At 40.5% G+C, this 26,437-nt stretch overlaps 1 protein-coding gene across 2 annotated transcripts in view; it reads left to right on the top strand.

Moving 5' to 3' along the window:
• The window catches only part of GLCCI1 (glucocorticoid induced 1), a 92,660-nt gene that overhangs the window by 56,687 nt on the left and 9,536 nt on the right, over positions 1–26,437 (top strand). Inside the window, exons 4-6 of one of the 2 annotated variants that reach the window (XM_024205641.3) lie at positions 9,616–9,729; positions 14,345–14,497; positions 22,743–22,953. In XM_024205641.3, coding sequence (XP_024061409.1) covers positions 9,616–9,729; positions 14,345–14,497; positions 22,743–22,953 — 478 coding nt within the window. Of the gene's footprint in view, positions 1–9,612; positions 9,730–14,344; positions 14,498–22,742; positions 22,954–26,437 lie in introns of both variants that reach the window. The other variant, XM_024205640.3, reaches the window with a different exon arrangement.

The raw sequence follows: 26,437 nt of genomic DNA, 5'->3' as shown, positions 1-26,437 counted from the left end.
CTTTGATTTGAATTTTCTCTTACTTTATTGTTTTCTGTCCAACATTTTTCAAATATGTCGAACAGTCCCAGTGGAAAAGTGGAATTGACTATTAGCTTGGAAAGAGAAGTTTGATAATTTCCTTAATGATTGGACACTTTCTGGGATTTGAATTAGGCGAAGACCTAGTATTTAGACATCTTGATACCACAGCAGATACAGCCTTGGGATGCACATTTCAGAGCATAAATAGAAATAACTTACTGTTCTTCTTTGGCGCCCTGCACTCGTAATCAGAGATTTGTAGTAGCAGTGCCCAGTTGGGCTATGCACGCGCCGTAGCCGTCTCGCACCGCTCCAAGTGGTTACATTGTGGTGCGCAGCCAACCCTCCCCCAGTTCCTTCTCTACCGCCTTTGGCTTGAGTCAGAGCGACAGCAGCGCTGTATCTTACCTCAGATAAGCTTAATAGTTCATAGTTGTTCCTGATAGTGTTAGCTTAGTTGTAGTTAGCTACTCTATTCCCTTGTCCTTTACATTTTATCTTTTACTTTTATTTTTTTCTTCTTAAAAAAAAATTATATATCTTTCTCTTTCCACACACTCCGATTCCGGAACCGTTCGGAGACTGTCTGTCACTATACTACCCAATATGGAACACCATCACAACAGACAAATGGGTTCTAGAGATTATCTGGAACAGCTACTCCATCCCCTTTATTTCTATCCCACCTACTCACTCCCCCTCCCTGTCCCTCTTTAAGGACCACTCTGATGAACATCTTTTACAACAGGAAATAAACCATCTCTTACAATTAGGTGCCGTGGAACCCATACCATCTCAACACAGGGGGAGAGGTTTTTATTTCCATTACTTTCTTACTCAGAAAAAGAGCTGCAGGTGGAGACCAGTCTTGGATTTACGAAAACTCAACAAATTAGTGACAATGGTGACTCTATCCACAATAATTCTGGCATTAGAGAAAGGGGATTGGCTCTTGGCCCTCAACTTCCAGGACGCTTATTTCCATATTACCATTCACCTGTCACAGAGAAGATTCCTGAGATTCACCCTAGGGCATCAACATTTCCAATACAGAGTACTACTATTCGGCCTGTCCACTGCCCCAAGAGTTTTTTTCCAAGGTTCTCACTGTCGTTGCAGCTCACCTCCACAGACAAGGAGTGATATTTCCATACATAGATGACTGCCTGATAAGGGCATCAATGCAGCAAGGAGCAATAAACGCCATGCAGACCACGATAATCCTGTTCACGGACCTCGGATTGCAAATAAATGTACCGAAGTGCCCACTGCTTTCTGTTCAACCGTTGGAATTCATAGGACTGTCTCACAGCAATGTTACCCCAACAGCGCTTTCTCACTCTAGTCAACCTAATTTCAGCAGTGATGGACAGCCCGCAAACATCTGCCAGAACATGTTTACAACTCTTGGGGCACATGTTGGCGACAACGTTTGTTGTAAAAGATGCCAGACTCCACATGAGATGCTTAGGCCTGGCTTCGAACAGTGTATATTACCCCCCCCCCCCCCCCCCCACACACTCTCTCTCTCTCTCTCTCTCTCTCTCTCTCAACAGACACCTCACAATGCCATGCAGGGTAAAAGACTCACTAACATGGTGGACACAACCACAGAACATCTGCTCAGGCATCCCTTTCCAACCAAAAGTTCCACCCGTGACCGTCATGACAGACGTGTCCCTTGTTGGTTGGGCACATCTATGCGACAATACAATCCAAGGCCGCTAGTCCCCAGCAGAGTCCAAACTGCACATAAACTTATTGGAGCTAAGTACAGTCCGAAATGCATGCGAGCACTTTCTCCATTTAATCAAGAACAATGCCATCAAGGTCCTTTTGGACAATATAGCATGCGTGTTCTATATAAATCGCCAAGGGGGAGCATGATCATACCCCCTATGTACAGAGGCAATACACCTCTGGAATTGGTGCATCACCAACCACATAGAGATATCGGCTTTCTGTCAGAATACAACAGTGGATCAACTAAGCAGGGATTTTTCCACAAACCCACAAGTGGAAGATGGATCCCAGAATTCTCAAAGCCATATTCAAACTATGGGGGTTCCCCACCATAGATCTCTTTTTGCAAAAGGTCAGAATTCCACGTGCCCACAATATTGGTCCCGGGCCAGATTGGGAAATCACTCACTAGGCAACGCTCTCCTCATAAAATGGGAGGTGCCACTGATGTATGCATTTCTTCTGACCCCATTCCTGAGCCGAGGCATTCACAAGATCAGGCAGGACAAATCCAGGATCATTCTCATTGCACCCACATGGCCTAGACAGATGTTCCCATACCTGTGACAGATGGCAGTGAAACCGCCTCGAACCCTTCCCTTAGTGCCTCACCTTCTGTCACAGAATGCGAGGCGTGTCCGTCACTCCAACCTCAGAGTACTCCATCTCAAGGCCTGGTTACTCCATGGCTGATGTGGGTCGAGAAGGACTGTTCTGAGGAAGTGAAAGACGTACTATGGAACAGTCGGAGAATAAGCACAAGAAAGACCTATATTCATAAGTGGAAATGATTCTGCACTTGGTGTCAGGACAAACAGATCTTTCATAGTCGGCCCCACTACCAAGAATCCTCGACTATATACTGGGGTTTAAAAAATCGGGGCTATCCACAAGCTACATCGGAGTACATTTGGCTGCCATCACCTCCTTCCACGACAAGGTGGACGGAGTCCCTAACTTTGCTCACCCGACAATTAAACGCTTTCTTAAAGGCATAGAAAACACTTTTCCCACACCAGGAAACCCTACTCCCATGTGGGATCTCAACCTTTTTCTACACGGTCACATGAGAAAACTGTTTGAACTCCTTGCAACGTGCTCTTTGTTGCACTTATCAATGAAGGTGGCTTTCCTCATTGCCATCAAGTCCGCAAGACGAGTGGGAGAATTAGGTGCCCTAATGGCACACCCACCTTATACTACATTCTTTAAGGATAAAGAAATCCTACGTTCACATCCTAAGTTCATACCCAAGGTTGCCTCTCCTGTTCATTTAAATGAGCCCATTTACTTACCTATATTTTTCCCGAAGCCACATGCTGACGGGAGGGAGGCCTCACTCTATACACTAGATGTTCACAGAGCGTTAGCTTTCTACATAGAACAAAAACATTCAGAAAATCATCTCAACTATTCGTTTCCATAACAGAACGCTCGAAGGGCCAAACAATCTCAAAACAGAGTATCCAAATGGATATCTGGATGTATCCATTTGTGCTACCAAAACAACAATCTGTAATTCCCACCGGGCATTCACACGCACTCCACGAGCGTTATCAACATCTGTGGCCTTTCTCAATAATGTACCTATCGCTGACATTTGCAAAGCAGCTACCTGGGCATCAGCCCATACTTTCACTAAACACTATGCTTTGGAACAACAATCAGCAGCAGATGCTCAGTGTTATCCACCATCAACTCCGCAGCCCCTTCCCTCCACTGAGGGGCACTGCTCTGCAGTCACCTAAAGTGGAGCACCCACAGGGACACTTCTTGAAGAAGAGGTTACTCACCTTGTGCAGAAACTGAGGTTCTTCGAGATTCGTGCTCCACTACCCTCCCTCCTCCCCTCTGCTTTGGAGTTTCATACCAATTCTCTGGGGTAGAGAAGGAACTGGGGGATGGATGGCTGTGCACTGCTATATAACCACTCGGAGCAGTGCAAGACGGCTATGGCGTGTGCGCGGCCCAACATATCAAGGGACACTACGTCAGGCTGGGGAAGGTGCATAAGGAAATGGAGAGTCAGGTGATCTTCAGTGGGATTCTGCCTGTCCCTAGAGGAGGAGAACGAAGGTGAGACAAGATTATGATGATCAACAGATGGCTCAGGCAGTGGCGCAATAAGGAGGGCTTTATGATGTTTGACCACTGGGAGGCATTCATGGACAGAGGACAGTTCTCAAGGGATGGACACCATCTGAGTAGGGAGTGAAATAGACTTCTGGGATAGAGATTGGCATAAATCAATAAGAGCTTTAAACTAGGAACTCAGGGGAGATGGTTGGGAGATTCTCATGAAATCTCCACATCTGATTTTAACATTGAGAGGGAGGAAAATCAAGTATGAAATGATACAGCAACGGAGAAGGGAACAGCAGTGGGTAGGAGAATGGACATTAAAAGGAAGTATAATGCTGATACCAGTCAGGTAGGTGATACTGGCAGTAGAATGACAACACTTAATCGGGTGAGGAATGTTGGTGAAGCCAAGCAGCAACAATTGAGATGTTTGTACACCAATGCAAGGAGCCTGGGTAGCAAAATGGAGGAACTAAAACTACTGGTGCAGAAATTGAAACCAGATATTGTAGCAATAACAGAAACATGGTGGAATAGTAGCTACGACTGGATTACAGGTATTGAAAGATATGTGCTGTTCAGGAAAGACAGAAATAAAGGCAAAGATGATGGAGTAGCATTGTATATTAATGATGAGGTAGATTGTAAAGAAATTAGAAATGATGGAATGGGTAAGATAGAGTCTGTTTTTGGGCCAAAATCACGTTAGGGAAGAAAGCTACTGGAGGTTCCCCCAATATAGTGCTTGGGGTGTGCTACTGACCACCAGGATCCGATTTGGTTATGGATAGAGACCTATTTAATGTTTTTAATTAAATAAATACTACTGGGAATTGTGTGATTATGGGAGACTTTAACTTCCAGATATAGATTGGAGGACAAGTGCTAATAATAATAATAGCAGTGCCCAGATTTTCCTGCATGTGATAGCTGACAGATTTCTTCACCAAGTAGTTGCTGAACTAACAAGACGTGATTCTATTTTAGATTTGGTATTGGTGAGTAGTGAGGACCTCATAGAAGAACTGGTTTTAGAGGACAACAATGGTTTGAGGGATCATGAGCTAATTCAGTTTAAACTAAATAGAAGGATAAGCAAAAATAGATCTGCAACAAAGGTCCTTTGTTTTCAAAAGAGCTCACTTTAAAAAATTAAGGGAATTAGTTAGGGAAGTTGACTGGACTGAAGAACTCAAGGGTCTGAATGTAGAGGAGGCTTGGAATTACTTTATCAAAGTTGCAGAAGCTATTTGAAGCCTACATCCCAAGCAAGGGGAAAAATTAATAGGGAAGGGTTGCAGACCAAGATAGATGAGCAAGGATCTCAAACAGATGATTAAAAGGAAGCCTACAAGGAATGGAAGATGGGAGGGATCAGCAAGGAAAGCTACCTCTTGGAGGTTAGAACGTGTAGGGATCAAGTGAGAACTGTCAAAAGCCAAGCAGAGTTGGACCTTGCAAAGGGAATTAAAACCAATTGTAAAAGGTTCTATATCTCTACAATAAGAAAAAAACAAGGAAAGAAGTGGGACTGCTAAACGCTGAGGATGGGGTAGAGATTAAAGATTGTCTAGGCATGGCCTGATACCTAAACAATTACTTCCCCTCAGTTTTTAATGAGGCTAATGAAGAGCTTAGGAATAGTGGCAGGGTGGCTAATGGCAACGAGGATATGGAGGTAGAAATTACCACATCTGAGGTGGAAGTTTAATTCAGACATCTTAATGGGACTAAATTGGGGGTGGAGGGAGGCAGATAATCTCCAGCCAAGAATATTAAAGGAACTGGCCCATGAAATTGAAAGTTCAATAGCAAGGATTTTAATGACTCTGTAAACTTGGGGGTTGTGCCCTATGACTGAAGAATTGCTAATAGTGTTCATGTTTTTTTAGAAAAAAGTGATCCAGGAAACTACAGGCCTGTTAGTTTTACCTCAGTTGTATGAAAGGACTTGGAACAAATTTTGATAGAGAAAGTTGTTATGACATAGAGGTAAATAGTAATTGGGATAAAATACATGATTTTACAAAAAGTAAATCATGCCAGACCAATATGATCTCCTTCTTTGAGAAGATAACTGATTTTTTTAGACTAAGGAAAGGCAGTCGATCTAATCTACCTTGATTTCAGTATGGCATTGGAGAAGATGGGGATTAATCTGAGAATTGAAAGGTGGATAAGGATCTGGTTAAAGGGGAGAGTATAGTGGGTCATACTGAAAGGTGAACTGTCAGGCTGGAGGGAGATTACTGGAGGAGTTCCTCAGGGATTGAGCTTGGGACTAATCTTATTTAACATTTTTATTACTAACCTTTGCACAATAAGTGTGTGTTAATAAAATTTGTGGATGACGCAAAGTTGGGAGGTATTGCCAATACAGAGGAGGACCGGAATATCATACAAGAAGATCTGGATGATCTTGTAAACTGGAGTAATAGAAATGGGATGAAATTTAGTAGTTCAAAGTTCAAGGTCATGCATTTTGGGGACTAACAACAAGAATTTTTGCTATAAAATGGGGATTTAACAGTTGGAAGCAACAGAAGGGGAGAAAGACCTGGGTGTAATAGTCTATCACAGGATGACTATGTGCTGTCAATGTGATGTGGCCGTGAAAAAGTCTAATGCAGTCCTAGGTTGCGTCATGTGAGGTATTTCCAGTAGAGACAGGGAAGTGTTAGTATCATTATACAAGGCACTGATGAGACCTCATCTGGAATACAGTGTGCAGTTCTGGTCTCCCTGTTTAAGAAAGATGAATTCAAACTGGAACAGGTGCAGAGAAGGTCTATTAGGATGATCTGAGGAATGGAAAACCTACCTTCTGGGGGAGACTCCCAAGAGCTTGGCTTGTTTAGCCTAACTAAAAGTAGGCTGAGGAGAGAGACAGTTGCTCTCTATAAATACGTCGGAGGGATAAATACCAGGGAGGGAGAGGAGTTATTTAAATTAAGTGCCAGTGTGGACATAAGAACAAATGGCTGTAAACTGGCCATCAACAAGTTTAGGTTTGAAAATAGGCAAAGGTTTCTAACCATCCGAGGAGTGAAGTTCTGGAACAGCCTTTCAAGGGGAGCAGTGGGGGCAAAAAACCTAACTGGCTTCAAGACTGAGCTTGATAAGTTTATGGAGGAGATGGTATGATGGGACTGCCTACAATGGCATGTGGCCCATCAGCGACTACCAGTAGCAAAAATCCCCAGCAGCTGGAGAAGAGACACTAGATGGGTAGGGCTCTGAGTTAATACACACAATTCTTTCCTAGGTATCTGCCTGGTGGGTCTTGCCCACATGCTCGCGGTCTAACTGATCAGCATATTTGGGGTCAGGAAGGAATTTTCCCCAGAGTCAGATTGACAGAGACCCCAGGAGGTTTTTGCCTTCCTCTGCAGCAAGGGTCATGGGTCACTTGCAGGTTTAAACTAGTGTAAATGGTTAATCCTCTGTAACTTGAATTCTTTAAACCATGATTTGAAGACTTCAGTAACTCAGCCAGAGGTTAGGGGACTACTACACAAGTGGGTAGGTATCAGAGGGGTAGCCGTATTGGTCTGTATCCACAAAAACAATGAGGAGTCCGGTGGCATCTTAAAGACTAGCAGATTTATTTGGGCATAAGCGTTCGTGGGTAAAAAACCCACTTCTTCAGATGCATGGAGTGAAAATTACAGATGCAGACATAAATATACTGACACATGAAGAGAGGGGAGTTACCTTATGAGTGGAGAACCAATGTTGACAAGGCCAATTCAGTCAGGGTGGATGTGATCCACTCCCAATAATTGATGAGGCGGTGTCAATACCAAGAGAGGAAAATTGCTTTTGTGTGAGCCAGCCACTCCAAGTCCCTATTCAAGCCCAAATTAATCGTGTTAAATTTGCAAATGAATTGTAGCTCTGCAGTTTTTCTTTGAAGTCTGTTTTTGAAGTTTTTTTGTTGAAGTATGGCTACTTTTAAACCTGTTCTAGAATGTCCAGGGAGATTGAAGTGTTCTCCTACTGGCTTTTGTATGTTACCATTCCTGATGTCTGATTTGCGTCCATTTATTCTTTTATGTAGAGACTGTCCGGTTTGGCCAATGTACGTGGCAGAGGGGCATTTCTGGCACATGATGGCATATATCACATTAGTAGATGTGCAGGTGGATGAGCCCCTGATGTTGTGGCTCATGTTGTTGGGTCCTCTGATGGTGTCGCTAGAGAGGATATGGGGACAGAGTAGGCAACGGGGCTTGTTACAGGGATTGGTTCCTGGGTTAGTGTTTCTGTGGTGTGGTGTGTAGTTGCTGGTGAGTATTTGCTTCAGGTTGGGGAGCTGTCTGTAAGCAAAGACTGGCCTGCCTCCCAAGAGAGTGAGGGATTGTTTTCCAGGATAGGTTGTAGATCGTTGATGTGCTGGAGAGGTTTTAGCTGTGGGCTGTACGTGATGACCAGTGGCATTCTGTTATTTTCCTTGTTGGGCCTGTCCCGTAGTAGGTGACTTCTGGGTACCCCTCTCGCTCTGTCAATCTGTTTCCTCACTTCCCAGGTGGGTATTGTAGTTTTAAGTGGGTAGGTGAGGGTCTGTGGTTTGCAGTGTACAGGAGGTCAGACTAGATGATCATGATGGTCCCTTCTGACCTTAGTCTTAATGTAGTTTCTATATGCTCCCTTTTTGTTTCTGGTGATTTGTGCAGTGATCTCTCTGTTTTGTGTATTGTTAGTAAATGCTGTAAATAGAATTTTCTTCAAAAAATCATATTTATGGGAATATCCTCCAAATCACCTTCTGGTAGCATGTTACCCAAGAAGGAATCTGTGTAGTACAATAGGAACTGCTCTGCCTTACTTCAGCTATGCAGACAGGAGAGTGTTTGAATTTAGCATGTTGAAACCATTGTCTCATCTCATGGATTCAGGGAGATTGAACACCAAGAGTGCAAAATGATGTGTCCCATACAATGGAACATAAGTCTTAGCACACAAACACAAAGTCTTTAAAGATTAGATGTGTTTAAAAGATTCACTGTATTCAATCAGAAGTTATTGGGCTAGATGTAGGGATCCTTGGGTGAAATTCTGTAACGTGTTATGCAGCAGGTCAGAGTAAATGACCAATAATGGTCATGGTCCCTTTTCACCTTAAAATGTGTGAATCTTTGAATAGGCAGCACTGTATAGTTTGTTTTTGTTTTGTTTTTGTTTTAAATCATCAGCACTTTGCCAAAGAGAATTGATCTGCGTGGGGCAGTTTTAAAATAGCATTGTAAAATAGGCTAAAGGTGTGTTAGACAGCTTTTCTGAAATGAAGCAATGCATGTTAGTTGTCAGATTTTGAAGACTTTTGTCAGTAATGGTGGGAAATATCAATGATAAACATGGTTCTGTTTAGGACCAGGGAAATCTATAAAGTCTGTAAATTATTTTCTCTGATGTCAAACCAGTTGAGAAGCAACAAAATATGACAAAAGGCCAGAGTCCGGAGGAATGATTGTGGTTTGCATCTATTATTAGGGTTTATTTTGCACCTGTGAAAATTCAGCATTTAAATAGAGTTTGCCTTCAAATTCAGATTGTTGATTAGGCAAGTATTTTGAAAAAGAATGTAATGTATAGGCCAAATGATTGATGCCTGTGCTGCAAGAAACACCAGACGTGTTCCTTTATAAAATGCTCTAGAAAATATTTGATTTTCTTTTGTCCATGATACTGCTTGATATAAGTAAAGATATAAGCAGTTACCTGTGTCACATCTCATCTTACCTTGATTTTATGTCTTTCCAGCAGATTGCCAAATTGAGGCAGCAGCTCCAACGCAGCAAACAGAGCAGTCGTCACAGTAAAGAAAAAGAACGTCAGTCACCGCTCCATGGCAACCATATAGCAATCAGTCAGACTCAGGTAAGCAGTTCACTGCTAGTATCAGCAACCTTTTTTTTTAAACAGAATTAAGAGAATAGCCTTCTGTTTCTTTCCATTTCTCCTTTGATTTCCTTCCCGTGTTTTAAGTCATGTAGAAATGCTTAACACAGATTGATGTCATGGGTGCTACTGGGATTTTATCCCAAAGTCACAATCATATAATAAAAATAGAACTGTGCCAAGAAAGCAACTTATGCCTCCTATAAATGTTGAAAGATACCCTTTAAAAACTCTTCTCAAAAATACCCCTGCAGTCAGACATAGCATCAGCAAAAGGCTTCAGTGGTTGAGCTGGGACTACTTGTTATCTCCTTATGTCCATCTGACCACTGCCAGTTAACATCCTGGGAACACTGGCTGTCTCTCACCCCCAAGGAATGCCACTGCTGCCAGTGCAGCAGCTGGGTTCTGGGAGGGCAAACTGGTCTTACCTACGCTTGTCCTTTTCTCCATTGGATCACTGTCACTGAGATGTTTGGGATCTCTGGGTCCAGTGGCACTCTACTTCCACATACCTCCATAATTTGAGGATGTTAAAAGATCCCCAGAAACTTACTCATCACCATGGCTAGCTGCAACATTAGCAAGGACACATCTTCACAGCAACAGAGAAGGTTAAGGGTGACTTGATCACAGCTTGTAAGTAGCTATATGTGGAACAAAATTTTGATAAGAGGGTTTTCAATCTAGCAAATGAAGGTGTAACAAGATTCAGTGACTGGAAGTTGAAGCTAGACAAATTGACTGGGAAATAAGGCAGAGGGTTTTTTTAGCAGTATGGATTGGAACAATTTACCAAGGGTTGTGGTGGATTCTCCATCACTGGCAATTTTAAAATTTAGATTGGATGTTTTTCAGCAAGTTGCACTCTAGTGCAAACAAGATTAATTCAGGGAAGTTCTATAGCCTGTGTTATGCAGGTGATCAGATTAGATGATCACAGTGGTTCCTTCTGGCCTTATAGTTAGAGCCCTGTGTAAATCACAATTTTTATTTTTAGAAAATTCACTACAGTGTAAATGATAAAGTATTTGATTTCATGGAGATTGTAGGAAATGAATTTTACAACTAAATTTAGTCAATTTGAAGGATGGACTGACCTTTAGAAGTAACACTAGTGAGTTTAAAAGATGGAATGAAACTGACTAACATTACTTATAAGTAACACACTACTAGCTGCATTTGTTCTCACCACTACTAAGTGCCCCTTTCCAATCCTCCTATCCTCTGGACCATTGCTCCATCTCTTCTCCCCTCCCGCCCTTTGCGCTTCAATATTCCTTCCCCTTAGGGCTTGTCTACACTTACCGGAGGGTCCGGCGGCAGGCAATCGGTTTTCTGGGATCGACTTATCACGTCTAGTGAAGACGCGATAAAATCGATCCCTGATCGCTCTGCCGTCGACTCCGGAAATCCACCGCAGCAAGAGGCGGCAGCGGAGTCGACGGCAGCGCGGCAGCGGTTGACTTTCCCCCGTCCTCACAGCCAGGTAAGTCGACCTAAAATACGCAACTTCAGCTACGGTATTCACGTAGCTGAAGTTGCGTATCTTAGGTCGGACCCCCGCTGTAGTGTAGACCTAGCCTTAGACAAGCATCTAAATTGCGTTCATCCCATAAAAAATAAGTACAGGCAGTTTCAGTTTTTCAGTGTAAAAAATTCTTCTTCTTTTTCTTTGTTTTAATCCCATCAAATGGGATCTGCTGTACAAGTCCTCTCCCTCCAAAGTGCTATGCTCAATGCCATATTCTCTATCACACCACATACTAACATGTCTTCCTTTATAACATCCCACCACTTCTTGGGCAACCTCTCTGTCTTTTTCCTTCTGTCTTGATCTGGAGGACTGTCTTACCACATAGTAGTTAGAATTGCGCTTTACATGACCAAAACATCTGAGCCTGTACTCCCTCATTTTATTTTCATTTATGAATGTTACATTGAGCATGTACCTGTCCGTTATATTATTTGTTGAATAGTATGAATGTCACATTGCTCTAACGTACTCATTCTTTACGTGGTCTTTCTTGCTTACACCAGTCATCCATGTCAACATTCGCATTTTTGTGGAACAGATCATTTGTTCATGTTTCTTCTTTGTTGTCCAATACTCAGCACTATACATTAAAACTGGACAAACTGCTGTTTTATAGACTTTTCCTTTTAATCTTATTGGTATCTTCCTGTCACATACTAAACCACTTATCTCTCTCCATTTGAGGTAGGCATTTATTATCCTAGCTCTAATTTCATCCTTCATTTCCCCTGATTCAGGAACCCAGATACTTGAAACTGTGTTTTTGGTATTCTGTGCCCATTTAGTTTCAAGAATAATTTTTCAGTGTTCACATTATTAAAATTACATACTCTGTTTTTCCTCTGCTTATTTTGAGCACGTTTCTCCAACACGTCTCTCCATTTGTCAGGATTTATCAGTGTACAAAATAACCATTTAAAAAAAAGTCAATTGATAGTCAAGTTCTTGCTTGGACTAGAAATGTGTGCATTTTTTGTCGTCCCCTTCTTCCTTCCCATTGTTTGTGTCCTCACTTGTTATGGTATGTCCAGATTTAGATTGACAAGGTGGATGAGCTAACATCTTTTATTGGACCAACTGCTGTTGATGAATGAGACAACCTTTTGGCTTACACAGCTTTTCTTCAGGTCTGGGTTCGGTGTAAACTCGAAAGCTTGTCTCTTTCACAACAGAAATTGGTCCAATAAAAGATATTACTTCACCCTCCTTGTCTCTCTAATACAGGGGTTCTCAAACTGGGGTCAGGACCCCTTGGGGGGTCGCGAGGTTATTACGTGGGGGGTCACCAGCTGTCAGCCTCTACCCTAAACCCCACTTTGCCTCCAGCATTTATAACGGTATTAAATATATAAAAAAATGTTTTTAATTTATAAGGGGCAGTCGCACTCAGAGGCTTGCTTTGTGAAAGGGGTCACCAGTACAAAAGTTTGAGAACCACTGCTCTAATATCCTGGAACCAACATGGCTTCAACATCCCTGCAAACAAATTTAGGCTGGAAGCTTTTTGGGAATAGGGACTGTTTCTTTCTTGTCTGTAAAATGCCCTACACAATTATGGTGTTGTATAAATAAATGTTTCTCTTTCCTTGTTCCTTAATACTTGTGAAATGTACATGGAAACAAGATCTTGGTTCTTTAGTATATCTGTTCTTTAGGGTGTCTCAAGAAATCATAAGTGTGAGTTTAATATGTCATTTCCAAAGCAATCAATAGTGATGGCACAAACACGCATTAATGTGAAGAGCATAAAGCAAAAACTAACGAACTTCTAAACAGCATTTTAAATGCTAATGTTCTTAGTGTTGCCAAAATAAACTGGAGATTGGTGGGAAAGCGAACAAAAGAAATACAAGCATAATTCTGAATATTTTTTAAAAAAAACCCAAACATAATCTCAAATGCAACTTTAATCTTACAATTATAAATTAATGTTTCTGTAGCCATACTAACTCTTCTGTCTTGTCTGCCTGAATTGCAAGTCTTCTATGAGATATGTAGTAATAAAGTGCTACATGCTGCGAGAGCATAGAAAAGGGTGCAGTAAAAGCATAAAACAGTACACAGTGCAATTTAGTCTTACTGTAGATGTATAAATAGTTTTATTCCTGTTCATTATATTATTTGCTGAATACTGTGAATGTCACATTGCTCAGTATTCACTGATCACATAATGAAAGTACCTAATGTTGTGGTAACATTAATTTCCAGCCTTTAATTCACTTGTTTAAATCAAGAAGTTAATATGCCTTTCCTCAAAACCATACCTGTGTTTATTTGAATGCCTGATCTTCAAATGACTAAGTGGATTCTCTTCTGATTTTGAGGTAAAAGCAATATCTGGAACAAACATGGGAAAACGGTGTAGTTCTGAAAATAAAGGTTTAGAATGAAAGTTTCATTTTACCTTTACTATAACCAGTCAAAAAAGAAAAAAAAAACCTGCATAAAGAGACTGTTAACGTTGCATGGCTAGGCACTCAAATGTCAGGAAATGCCAGTTAAACATGAGCATGCATTTGGGCCAGTATACAAAATAAACCAGCAGTGTCTATAGAGTAAGCATAGACATGATATGGGGAAATTACAAAGAAGTGGTCTGACTGGATTTGTTTTTTTTCTTTACATTTTTCGTTTTACTTCTTCTATCTATTTGAAGGCTTTATGTTTATCAGAGGTTTTTCTCCCTTTGCATTCTGCATGCCACACCTTTGCATTCCCTAGAAATTATACAGGCCAAGTATTGAAAAGCACTGCAGTAAAATATTTCATATAAAATTCTGTTCACTTTACAAGAAAAAATAGCATTAAATGTATGTAATCTTTAATTTCTGTCTTTCTAGTTTCTTAGTGGTAAGTACATTTTTTAATATTCAGTTAAAAAACTAAAGATGAAAATGAGCTTCTCTAGATTTTAAAATTAGTGCATGATTCTTTAATTCGCTATCTATAGATTTTTAAAATATGATAATGACCTCACTAATACTGACCCAATGTTTCATCTTACAAAACTCTCCAATTTTAAAGCCTATATAATATTTTATCTCATTGACCTTGTAGGCTTCTATCTCCAGATCAGTCCCTATGCCACTGTCAAATATTTCAGTGCCAAAATCAACTGTTTCACGTGTGCCGTGCAATGTAGAAGGAATAAGCCCTGAATTAGAAAAAGTATTCATTAAAGAAACCAGTGGAAAAGAAGAAGTATCCAAGGTAAGGTTTAAGTTTTTGGGGTGTTTTTACATTTTTAATGGTCAGAATTTAGTAACATGTTGTGAGACTCTTCGAAATGACTGAAGCAACATAGTTTTACATCTAGGGTTGGCTTGAAAAATTTCTGTTAACTTTTTCTATGGAAAAATTGAGGTTTTGGCTAAATAGTTTTTTTGTGAAAAATATCTGCTTTCCACAGAACATTTCAGTTTCATCAAAACCCCAAATATTTCAGCTAAAACCTAAATATTTTCATTTCATGCTGCTGTGGTACTCCATGAGAGTTGTAGTTCAATTGCCTTTATGTCTGAATTCTCTTTTGGGGGCTGGACTCCTGAACTGGACTTCATCTCCTTGGTCTTTCACCTGTCCTCACTAAGAGGGGAGACTGTGTGGTGCATCATGAGAGATGTAGACCAGCTAGGGATACTGCTCATAGAAGAGAATGGGAGCAAACTACAAAAAAAATGGGGCATACCGCGGCAGCATTTCAGAATTGAATTATTTCTGTTAAAGGACAAATATTTCAGTTTTGGTTCTCCACCGAGGGAGAAGAATATTTTTCGACTGGCTTTAGGCATGGCAAAACTTAGTACAGTAAAAGCTTGTGTTATCTGGCACTTTACCAACCTGAAAGCTCTAGAAACTGGCATTTCAGGGCGCCGAATCCAGGCGACACTCATCTTGGGCGGTTCCCCGCAAGCGGTGACATGTCCCTGCTGCTCCTAGGCGGAGGAACAGCCACAGGAGCTCCGTGCGCTGCCCCCTGCCCCACCCCGAGTGCTGGCCCCACAGCTCCCATTGGCCGGAGACCACAGCCAATGAGAGCTGCGGGGGCAGCGCCTGTGGGCGGAGGCAGCACCCAGAGCCGCCTGGCCGCATCTCCGCCTAGGAGCAGCAGGGACATGTCGCCGCTTGCAGGGAACTACCCGAGGTGAGTGCCGCCTGGATCCGGCACCATGAAACCCCTCCCACAACTCCACCCTCTGCCCCGAGCCCCCTACCGCACCCAAACTCCCTCCCAGAGTCTGCACCCCTTTCTGAGCCCCCTCCTGCAAGCAAACTCCCTCCCTCTTAGTTAACTGGAATTTTTGACTTACTGGCACCCCTCATTCCCCCAACATGCCGGATAACAAAGCTTTTACTGTATCTGCTTTTGCAAAAGGTCATACAGTGGCTTTACGTACATGAGTTTTGAGGTGCCAAAACCTGGTATTTATGGTCCTTCATTATGGTGATAAACACAAAAAGTAGTAAAGTAATCCTACCTTCTCCAGAGGCTTATTCAAGGCTGTTCATATATTTTGCATTAAATCTGGTCTTCCAAGTCTTGCGTTTTCTATTTAGAAGTGGCCAATATTTTGACAGTATTAAAAAATATGAAAAATAATACACATATTGTCTTTGTGTTATCTCCTAGAGTGTATATTACTGTGCCACTGCCGATGGTTAGAGCTGTTAAAGTCAGAGGTCATTATCAATTTGTCTGATAAATACATTATTCTTGGACTCTAACATCTTATTACTGTACATGTTGGGCTTTACACTGTAAGTTGCTTGAATGCTCTGCCTCTGATCCAGCAAAGCAGTTAAGCACATAAATGTTTGCTGGATTGGGGCCAGAGAACTCAGCAGTGACTCTATCTTCCAAAGGCCTTGCCAGATCCAGGGTTTCTTTTCATGTCCTAAGAATCATAAGTTAGAAATATGACCTTAGGTCTAGTACAGCCTTTTGCCAGTGGAGATTTGTTTAGTATTACACAAGACACTTCCTTGTGCTTTGTAAAGTCTAATTTAAAATGTCCCAAGAGACAGAACCTCCATCACTTTCATGCAGATATTACTCCACAGCTTAATAGACCTCACTGTTGGGAAGTTTTTACTAATATAAATACTTAAAATGAAGAGAAAAATATAAATTATCCCATTTCTTCTAGTTTTCTCCCTTTATATTATCTTAAATAACTCTTCTCCCTCTTCATTTGTGAACTTCAAAGTAATCATTTAAAATAATAGCCTTGACTGCCTTTGGGAGAAGTTGGTCTACTGGCTTATTTTGCTATTATAAGAAACTAGGTGTACAAATATTTCTAGAATATTATCTTCACTCCACTGTCCAATATAGTTATCTAGTCAAGTAATGCATATTTAACTCTTAATATTTGCTTGTATGTCAAGCCCTCCAGCTCCCTAATACATTTTGTTGCTGTACTGTGAACCTCTTCCAATTTGTCAATGTCTTTTTTCTTGTAATGAAGGTACTAAAACCGAACAAAATATTGTAAGTGCAGTTGCACCAGAGCCATATTGAGGGTGATTACTATTTTCTTGCTCCACCGCATCTGTATTTGCTGCTCAGAATTGCATTGTTCCTTTTGTCTGCAATAATGCATTGCAAATTCATGTCTACGTGGTTGTCCATTATCATTCCTAAGTTTATATGAGCATTACTGCTTTCAAGAATTCTCTCTCCTGTTGAATAACTATATTTTGGATTCTTTTTCCCTAAATGTTATAAAATGCATTTTATTTTTTGCAGTTTCTGATTTTTTTATATGTCCTCTTATATTGTTTTTGTCATTTTTCCCCATTTCTTGCCAATTTATCTGTGGATTTTGTCAACAAGCTCTTTATTCTGTTTTTTTTAGATCATTAATAAACTTTAAATAAGACTGGGTACAATGAAGGACCAAATTAAGCCCTGGGGTACATGGGTGCAGCTCCATTGACTTCAGCTGAATTATCCTTACATCAGAGCTGAAATTTAATCCACAGATTCAGTTGGTAATTTATTAAACTTCTCCCCCAATTTGATACTTCGATATTTATCATTATATTCTGTTTACAGTCTTTCAGAAAGCCTTTTCAATCCACATGAATCAGTTTGAATTAATTAAGACTTGTGTTTGCGGGACACGCTTTACAAGCACACAAATATATTGTTTCCTGCTTTCCTTGTGCTAACTTAATTTTGTAGGCATATTTTTAAAAAATGAAGTTATGTTAGTTTGCAAGATATATTCCGTTTCACCCCATGCTGCTTATTGCTTTTGAGTCTCTAGAAGCTAGAAATATTTTCTCATTATTTATTCCACTTTTTTTTACAAGGGATAGAAGTTAGACTTGCAGGATAGTAATTGCTAGGATATTTTCACTACGTATTTATACTTCTAAAAAATAATTGTTAAAGGCACAGTAACTTTATTAGTTAATTCCCTTACTATTCTAGTTGAATATAGTTTGGATGGCTAACTTGTATATTTTCAGATATTCCCTTTCCTTCTGTTTAGTAATGTGTATATTTTAATGACCCTCCGCTTTGCTTAAATATCCTAACTCTTCCTTTTTTCTTGTTAAAAACAGTTAAATATTAGCCATTTCTGAGTCCTTGTTAATATTATCCCATCCTTATTTATTAATGGACTTAATTTCTTTCTACTACTGATTCCTTTCTTAATGCACATATGAAAGCCCTCTATATTCCTCTTAGCTGCTGTTGGTTCTCTTCCCCCGCCCCCTTTTGGCTAGCACTAACCCATTCTCCTTTTTGCTGTCTGTTTTGCCAGGAAGCCTTAGTTGTATTCTTCTTTGGTTGCTCTCCCTTTCCATTTATAGTATGAACAATGATCAGTTTCTTCCTGACAGGGGCGGCTCTAGGTTTTTTGCTGCCCCAAGCTCTGAGAGCGCAACTGCCCAAGCAAAAAAAATAAATAAATAAAATGACCAGAATGCCGCCCCTGGAATTGTGCCGCCCCAAGCACATGCTTGCTTTGCCTAGAGCCGGTCCTGCTTCCTGAAGCCATGTGTATGGATTTGGAGGCTGGATTTTGTCGTCTTAGTCTGCAGTAGATCTACAATACAAAGTGTTTGTGGTGGCTGGAGTGGAGTATTGAATTTCATTTAGATGGAAAGCATGAACAACCTCTCATGTTTGATGTATGGAAAATCAGAGGTGTCCAGTTACAGGGCATTTTTCTGCTTGTTCAACCAATAGACAAATGCCCAGCAGCTGGACATTGTTTTTCTGTACATTACGTATAAATGAACATATCTGACCCAAAACCTTTATATAAAAGTTCTTAAAATTAGAACATTTTAGCTGTATAAAGATGTGACACTATTAAAAAAAAAAAAAGCCATCCTAGAAAAGATTAGCCTTTTAAATGTTCACTTTAACCATGTATTCTGTTTAAATTCCTAATACTTGTGTAACAAGAGAGTAAACTAGTTTTGTGTGTGTGTCCCTCTGTCCAAGGATTCAATCCTGTATTAAGATATGACTGTTTTCTAAACTCCATAAGTGTGAAAGATCCTTGCAGTATCCCTACATCTCCTGTTTGAATATTCACTGGTTTCATTTATTCTTATTCCAAGGGATTCTTGGAATGCACTGTAGATTTTTGCTTTCACTGGTCTTGACTATGTCTGCTTCTACTACAATGTTGCTCAGCTTCACTGCTATTATAAGGGCAAAGGCAATTTGTATCTTATCTCTGTCTTTTTTATGTTCCAGCCTGCATGGTGGTTTTAAATAGAAAAAGTCCTAACTTTGAGACAGGACTATTTATTTCCTAAACAGCTATAAGATATATGGAAACTAGATCTCTTGTGCCTATTATGGGTATACTGCATCTCAGTAACATTACTAATGTTCAGAATGTAAGTGGCTTCCTTCTTAAAGAATTAAGACTACCACTGAGTGTAGTTTATTGGTGAGTTTTAATGGAGTACCTTGAGAAGGGTATGCTGCTGTCAGATTGGCCATGTCTTTATCTCTGCTTAAGGGACTTTTTGCAAGAAAGAGAGGGAGACAAATAGCTGTCAATGTCATGCCATCTTCTGGGCTCTTACAAAAACACTCACAATACAAAAATGTTCATGTAATTTTCCATGAATTTATCATTATAAGTAGAAAAAGCAGCTGTTGTGAATTATTTCATTTCTTCAGTTTAAAATTGTGAAGACCTCAATTTTTAACATACTCCATAAACTATAGGTATGGCTCATGGAAAGTAATTTTGAAACACCGATTTAAGTTGTTAAAAGCCGTTCAGGCTATTTAAAATATTTTGATTTTTATTTGCTGGAATTTAAAAACTTTGTACAAGAAACAACATTAAAGTGAAAGTTTACAGTTAGTATTTTTACAGGTTTTTTTTTTTAATTGCATTCCTCAGTGCAGTAAAAAGGCTTGGATTTTATATGAAGGGGAAGTAGAATTCTGCAGAAGAAAAGTAGTCTCTGAAATATCTGTGGGCATTTTCTAAGTAGTGAACACCATTTAACTTACATAGAATAGTGTCTGTCTAAGAATGAAAACTTTTATTTTCCATAATCTTAGCTTCATGGCAAGGTGAAATATTTTGTATGTGATACACTTCCTGACTGCACAGTGGCATTTTTGCCCCCTCAAAATTTAAGTATTTAAAACTACTGACTTATTAAAGCTATTCCTGTTTGAGGTGTGATTTTTTTTTTTTTTTTTTCCTTTGTACATACACCTCTACCCCGATAAAACGCTGTCCTCGGGAGCCAAAAAATCTTACCGTGTTATAGGTGAAACCGCGGTATATCGAACTTGCTTTCATCCGCCGGAGTGCGCAGTCCCGCCCCCCCGGAGCACTGCTTTACCACGTTATATCCGAATTTGTGTTATATTGGGTTGCGTTATATCGGGGTAGAGGTATACTTGTTAATCTTCTTTATAGTGAAATCTAATTCCTGATTAGTGTTAAATGTTCATTTTTAGAGGAGTAAGATGAAATGATGTTTTCTCGATAATTCAGAGAACAATTGATCGTTGTTGCTAAATGAAGCATCTACATTTGGTCTGTTAACAATCATTATAAAGAAAATGTGTTCTGATTGGGCCCTGAAGGTGTTCGTTTCTTGTGTTCAGACATCATGCCGTGGCATGCTGTGTTGGACGTTTACCAAGCACTTATTGTTGGTGAAAGTTTGACCATTTATGTTTAGAGGTTTCTTCCCTGAGAAGCAGTGTCCCATATATATAAAAAGAAAGCTGCAACCAAATCATATAAAAACACAGTTTCAGTTAACAGTCTCAGTTTCATATGATTTGATTGCAGCTTTCTTTTTTCCATTCACAATGGCATGTGAAAAGAAAAGTGAAATTTAAGCTAGGTAGTCATAATTTTTACCCATGTTATCGGTAGCTTTAGGAAGTTTTTACTGTGAAATATTTAGTTTATATAATATTACACACAAAAAATACATTGAAAGAACATTATTAAGGTTATAAAGTGAAAGCACTCAGAAGTTAGGAAATGCCAGAATTAATGCTGTCTGTGCCACAGAGCTCCTATGTGGTGCTAAGCAAGTCACTTGTTCAAAGTAAAAGTCCTCTAGAATTTTTTAACAAGGGCAAAACAATGTATTTTCCCCTAGCCTCATTCTCAGAAATGGCTGAACCATTTTGGCGAAAATAAAATTTTAAAAAATCTCTTTCCTAGGCCTCGCCTAAATTAGAATAAAATTGATGTGTTTATTTATTGGTTTTATTTGTTCCCCCTCTCCTGTTTTTAAGTGCAATATAATTCAGATTTGTAGAGCCCTGCGTGGATACACAAATGTGTATCCACATCTGATCCAAGGTCCGCAAAAATTATCTCTGGATTTGCAGGGCTCTACACTGGGGGCCGGGCTGAGGCTCCAAGGCATCCCTCCTGCCGGAGCCTGGTCGGAGAGAGCCACGTGAGCAGCTGCGGGAAGCCTGCACAGAATCGTGGACCCTCCACCTGCCCGTGGCCAGGTGGGGAGTCTGGGGGACGGGGACACGGCTGGGGACTGCTCTCAGTCCCTCCCCCTGCACCGCGGGCAGGTGGAGGGTCCGCCACGGCTCCCCGACTGGGCTCCATGCTGGCCTGGGAGGGGGGAGACCTGGGGACTGCTCAGGCCCCCCACCCAGGGCAGGTGGAGGATCTGCCGCAGCTCCCCACAGCTGGCCTTCCCGCTCTTATTGTGGCCGGGCTGTGGCTCTAAGCTGCCTCCCTCCTCAGCCAGAGCTGTGCTGGCAGCTCTGAGACGCCATGCTGGACCCTCCACCTACCCTGAGTGGGGGGCCTGTGCAGCCCCCTGCCAAATGGCCCAGCCCCCCGCCCAGTATCCCTGCCCCCCAAGCTCACCACCCAGGGCTGGTGGAGAGACCCAGGGTCCCCACACCTGCCAGCACGGCTCTCCTGGACTCGGCTCTAGCCAAGGGGCAGGTCTGATCTGCAGCCTGGCCACAGTAAGAGCCAGGCGGGCAACTGTGCGGAGCCACAGCAGACCCCCCACCTGCCCCAGGCAGGGAGCCCGAGCAGCCTCCGGCCCGTGTCCCTGCCCCTCTGTCCGCCCAGTATCCCTGCCCCCTAGCCTCTCTGCCCAGGACAGGTGGAGGGACCCAGGCTCTTCACAGCTGTCTGCGCGGCTCTTCCTGACCCAGCTCCAGCCAGGGGTGGGGTATGTGTGGACCCTCCCCTGCCCAGTGTCCCTACCCCTCCCAACTCCCCCGCAGATATAAAGTGGATACCTGCGTGTTTGCAGGGCTCTACAGATTTGACTGGAGATGTTGAGAGAACACTGTTCTCAAAGACAAAACTATATACCCAGGGGGAAGAATAGCAAATGGGGGAGTACACCGACCTGGTTTGTCACTGTCACCAAAAGGGGAGTGGGTGGGAGGGGCTTAAGCAGTGGACCAGAGAATGGTAAGCCACAGTTGAAATTTTTATATATTTTTGAAACTAGGTGTGTAACATACTATTATATTTTCATCTTTCATTGTGCTCTCTCACCAAAACTAGTTACACCAAAGCATAAAATTTTATCTGTTGGAGATCTTTGTTAAGGTGATTTTTTTTTCCTTTTGTAACAATAGTAACTTATTGGAAATTGCACTAGTGTAGTTATCTCTGTTAAACAAAATTGAGAAGTTAAGCAGTTATTTAACATTTTGTATTGTTACTTTTAAAAATACCTTAGTATTTATTTAAGCAGAATAAATCTTAGCACACTAAGATAAACTGAAATACATCTAGTCCTGAAACTTGTATAAGAAATATAGTTGCAGTTGTCCTGGAGCAAGAGTTAATGTGTATTTTATCATTCTTTCCTTTTTAAATAACATGCTTGGTTTAGAACAGATCTTTGTAGTCAAGACCCGAATCTTCAATGGGAGCTTTGCAGGCTGACGGCTTTTAGAATCGGCCCTTCCTATGTAATCTAAGCGTTGTTTCTGTTGCAGCCTTTGGATATTCCTGATGGTCGAAGAGCACCCTTGCCTGCTCATTATCGTAGCAGTAGCACGCGTAGCATTGATACACAGACTCCCTCTGTCCAAGAGCGCAGCAGCAGCTGCAGCAGCCACTCACCATGTGTGTCTCCCTTTTGCCCTCCGGAATCTCAGGATGGGAGTCCTTGCTCAACAGAAGATTTGCTATATGACCGTGATAAAGGTGAGAGTTGAATAGTCCATTTGAGCATGTGGGCACTGGGATAGCATGTGATGTCCTGCATTTACTACTACCTTCATTTTACTCATTACATCAATTTTTTTTATGTTTTGTTTGGTTGTTGTAGTGGGATTGCAGATGAGGATTCATCTTAAAATTGGTTTTGTTTGTGTACATATGTTTTCCCCTCTTGTTTGTGAAATTTCACAAACATCTTCCATAAATCTGTCAGAGGTGCACAGCAGAGTCATAAGTACGTATGAAGGGTATAGCATGAAGAATACAGAAAGCAACATGTATATGTTCAAAAAAGTGTTTCATAAAGGAGTATGTAGAATCTGTATTCATCATATGAGTGGGTTACTTGCTGATCAAAATAGTGAATCTGACTGTTTATGAACCTTGTTCAAAATATGATTTTGCATTTTTCTAACATTACTGTAACTAAACTACTGCTTCTCACTGGAAACAGTTGGAACTTGCTGATGAAGAACTGAATTTGTATTTGGCTGCATTGCATAACCAAACAGGATTTCTGAATGACTTCTTAGTTAAATTTTACATTAAAACCACTGTCAATATCTTTCACTTTTCTCTGTCGAGGTTGTAAATGGCAGTGGAACTTGGTAGGGTTCCAGTATTTGAAAGAGTTAACAGATAAATTATGTAGTACACAAAGATGTAAGTAGCAATACTGTACACTGTAGTATCATTAGCCTTCGTAGTAGTAGTAGCAGCACACATGCTGGAGAGAAAATGTCTTGTGTGAATGGGGAATCCCAGCATTCATAAACTTAATTTCTAGTACCTACAGAGTGACAGAATAGTTGTTTAGTTTCAGTTAAATATCTAATTTGTTTTGTGACTGGCCAGTTTCATTTGTTGTTTTTTGTTCCCCAGGTTATGCTTTTAGTAGTTTGTCTTTTGTTTCCTGATCATCTACTACTTCTACAGATTGGAATTTTGCTCAGAGTATGAGTTGGCTCACTAAACAGGAGATCTATTGCATATGTGGTACCATTGTTCTGTCAATTTAAAATATTTCTGTAAGCCTGAGTAAAAATTGTAAAATGCCCCTATTTGACTGACCAAAGAGACTGATTGATTGTTTGATCAGGAATTTTAATTTAGAGGTAGCGTGTTCTTGATGCATTATTTCAATAGCTATGAATTGTCTAGGAAAGTGTCCAAAGTATTGTGGTGTTACTCCTTTTCAGTCCGTTCTTGCTATAGATTTAAAATAAAAAAACAAAACTTATTTCAGTTAGTTATAAGTAAGAATTGTTAACTCAAGAAAATCTCAGTTTGAGAACAGAGTTTCTTATACAGCATTAACAAATTTAGGCTTCTGTCTAAACATTGATTTTTATTGAGATAACTAACATGTTTATAGTTAAGCACATGCATAAATGTTTGTAGAATTACTAAAAATGTCTAAATTGCCCTGATGTGTATGTGTTTGGAAGAATCATCAACTAGCCTAGTAGCTTTAGCATCAGGACTGTGTCACAAGAGCCCTCTGTTTAGGAGCAACTTTGGGTGTCACTCCTGGGATGAAGTTTTAGCATTTTCACAAATCTGATATGTGGATTTTGGGCAATAATGTTTGCTAATTGAATGGCTCAATGTCTTCTGGGTGACTAATCAAAGTCTAAATGGGCTAAAGAGACTCCATTTTGGTCGGAGGACAACATGCGTCTGTGAAAGGGTCAGGCAATGGATTCCACAGAGATAATTTGTATAAGGTTTCTGAATGTCTTAAGTAAAAACTCATTTTCTTTTTGTAACTAAGATTTTTGGAATCGATTCACTTGTGTGCTAAGTACAGCACGATGCTGGGTGGTGCAGTTAAGGTTTTACACTCTTTCCGGTGTATATTTTCTGCTTATTTTTTTATTAATACACCTTTTAGTATTATATAATCTGGATAGAATAAGATTGTCTTTTTATGGGGAATACTGACTGTTCTTGGTCCTGAAGAACGTTACATGTCTGTCTTTAATTCAGGAAGAAGGGAATTAATTATAGAACTGTTTATCATCTAGAAAAGATCAGACTCACATAAAAAGTCTTGGTACAATGCAGGAGTTGGCCTGGCTCCAAAATCAGCAGAGGGCAAAAATAGATAAACTGCCCATTAGTGAAAAGGGTTATCAGCAAGTTTTGTGTTGCTTTGTCCAGGTCAAATCACTAAATAGACTGCCACCATCAAAAACATTCACAGTTCAAAAAAATTAGTCAACTCACAGGTAGGTTTGTTCAAATGTATTTCCTCAAAACACATACACTAAAAAGCAAAAATAAAAAAAGATTCAATTTGTAGTTAGGATTGCACAAATCTAAACTTGACAACAAATGAAATGAGTATTAACATTCTAAAGGAAAATCTTTTATTTGTGTGGAAGTATACAATGAGTGGGTTTTTAAAAAAATATTTTTAAGAATGTGGGCTTTCAAGATTTTTTTTTTTTTTTTAAGTTATATGTCTTGGATAGCTCCTGGTTAGAAAATGAAGACTAGAACTGAAATATTTGGTTTCAAATTTGAATTGCTTGTCACATGTCAGGTCTTCTATTTTTTGAGGAAGTTGACAGTTACTTATTTGGACTTAGTTTTGCTACTGAGCTTCAAAAGTAGCAGTGGCATTTGCTCTGTACATGGATCTTAGGACTGGCTGTAATACTAGGTTTTTACTGATTGTCAGCCTTAGTGTATATGCATATAGCATTGGCGACAAACGTGCTAGTTTGTAAAGTTATACAGTCAGTAATATCTGCCTGCCTGGTATAATAAAAATATGACAAAATAGCTTAATTATCATTATGAAAATACGAAGACAAAGGTTTTATATTTAATTAATATGCAAATTAAGCTTGCTCTGTTTCCCACACTCTACTTTTGACATTATGATGTGAGGACATGTAAACAAGAAAAACAACTGTAGCATGTGTTGGGAAACCTAAGCAATTAGCGCTGATTTAGAAGTGATACTGTAGCCAGAAATAGGCCTTTGCCCTTAGTTCAGTATAGTAGGGTGGGAATAGGACTGGTTCAGGAAGGAAGGGATATCTGTTCTGGATAGAAGCATCAGACTAAATTGATTAAAATTAGCTGCTTCTTTTCCTCCCTCCCTTCCCCCCCCCCCACCAAAAACGTTCAATCACAGCACAACCAAGGACATGGTTATTTTTAGTAAATTTATAACCAGTTTCTGTAGACATAGTTTAGTAACTCTATGGCATTGCTAATGAACAGCATTAATTGTTGGCGCTAGAAAAATGGATGCAGTGACTTTCACAATTCTTCTTCGAGTGCTTGTTCACGTCCATTCCACATTAGGTGTGCGCGCGCCGCGTGCACGAATCGTCGGAACTTTTTTCCCTCAGCGGCTCCCGTCGGGCCCGCAGGGTCCCCTTCCCGCCAGAGCGGCGCCCCGCCCTCGCGTATATATATCCCTGCAGGCCCGACCCTCCCTCAGTTCCTTCTT

This window comes from Terrapene carolina, unplaced genomic scaffold, assembly GCF_002925995.2.
Source record: "Terrapene carolina triunguis isolate 2854851 unplaced genomic scaffold, T_m_triunguis-2.0 Scaffold84, whole genome shotgun sequence".
In the NCBI taxonomy this organism is placed as follows: Eukaryota; Metazoa; Chordata; order Testudines; family Emydidae; genus Terrapene; species Terrapene triunguis.
The sequence above is the reverse complement of the archived record's forward strand: the minus strand, read 5'-3'. Positions and strand labels throughout refer to the sequence as shown.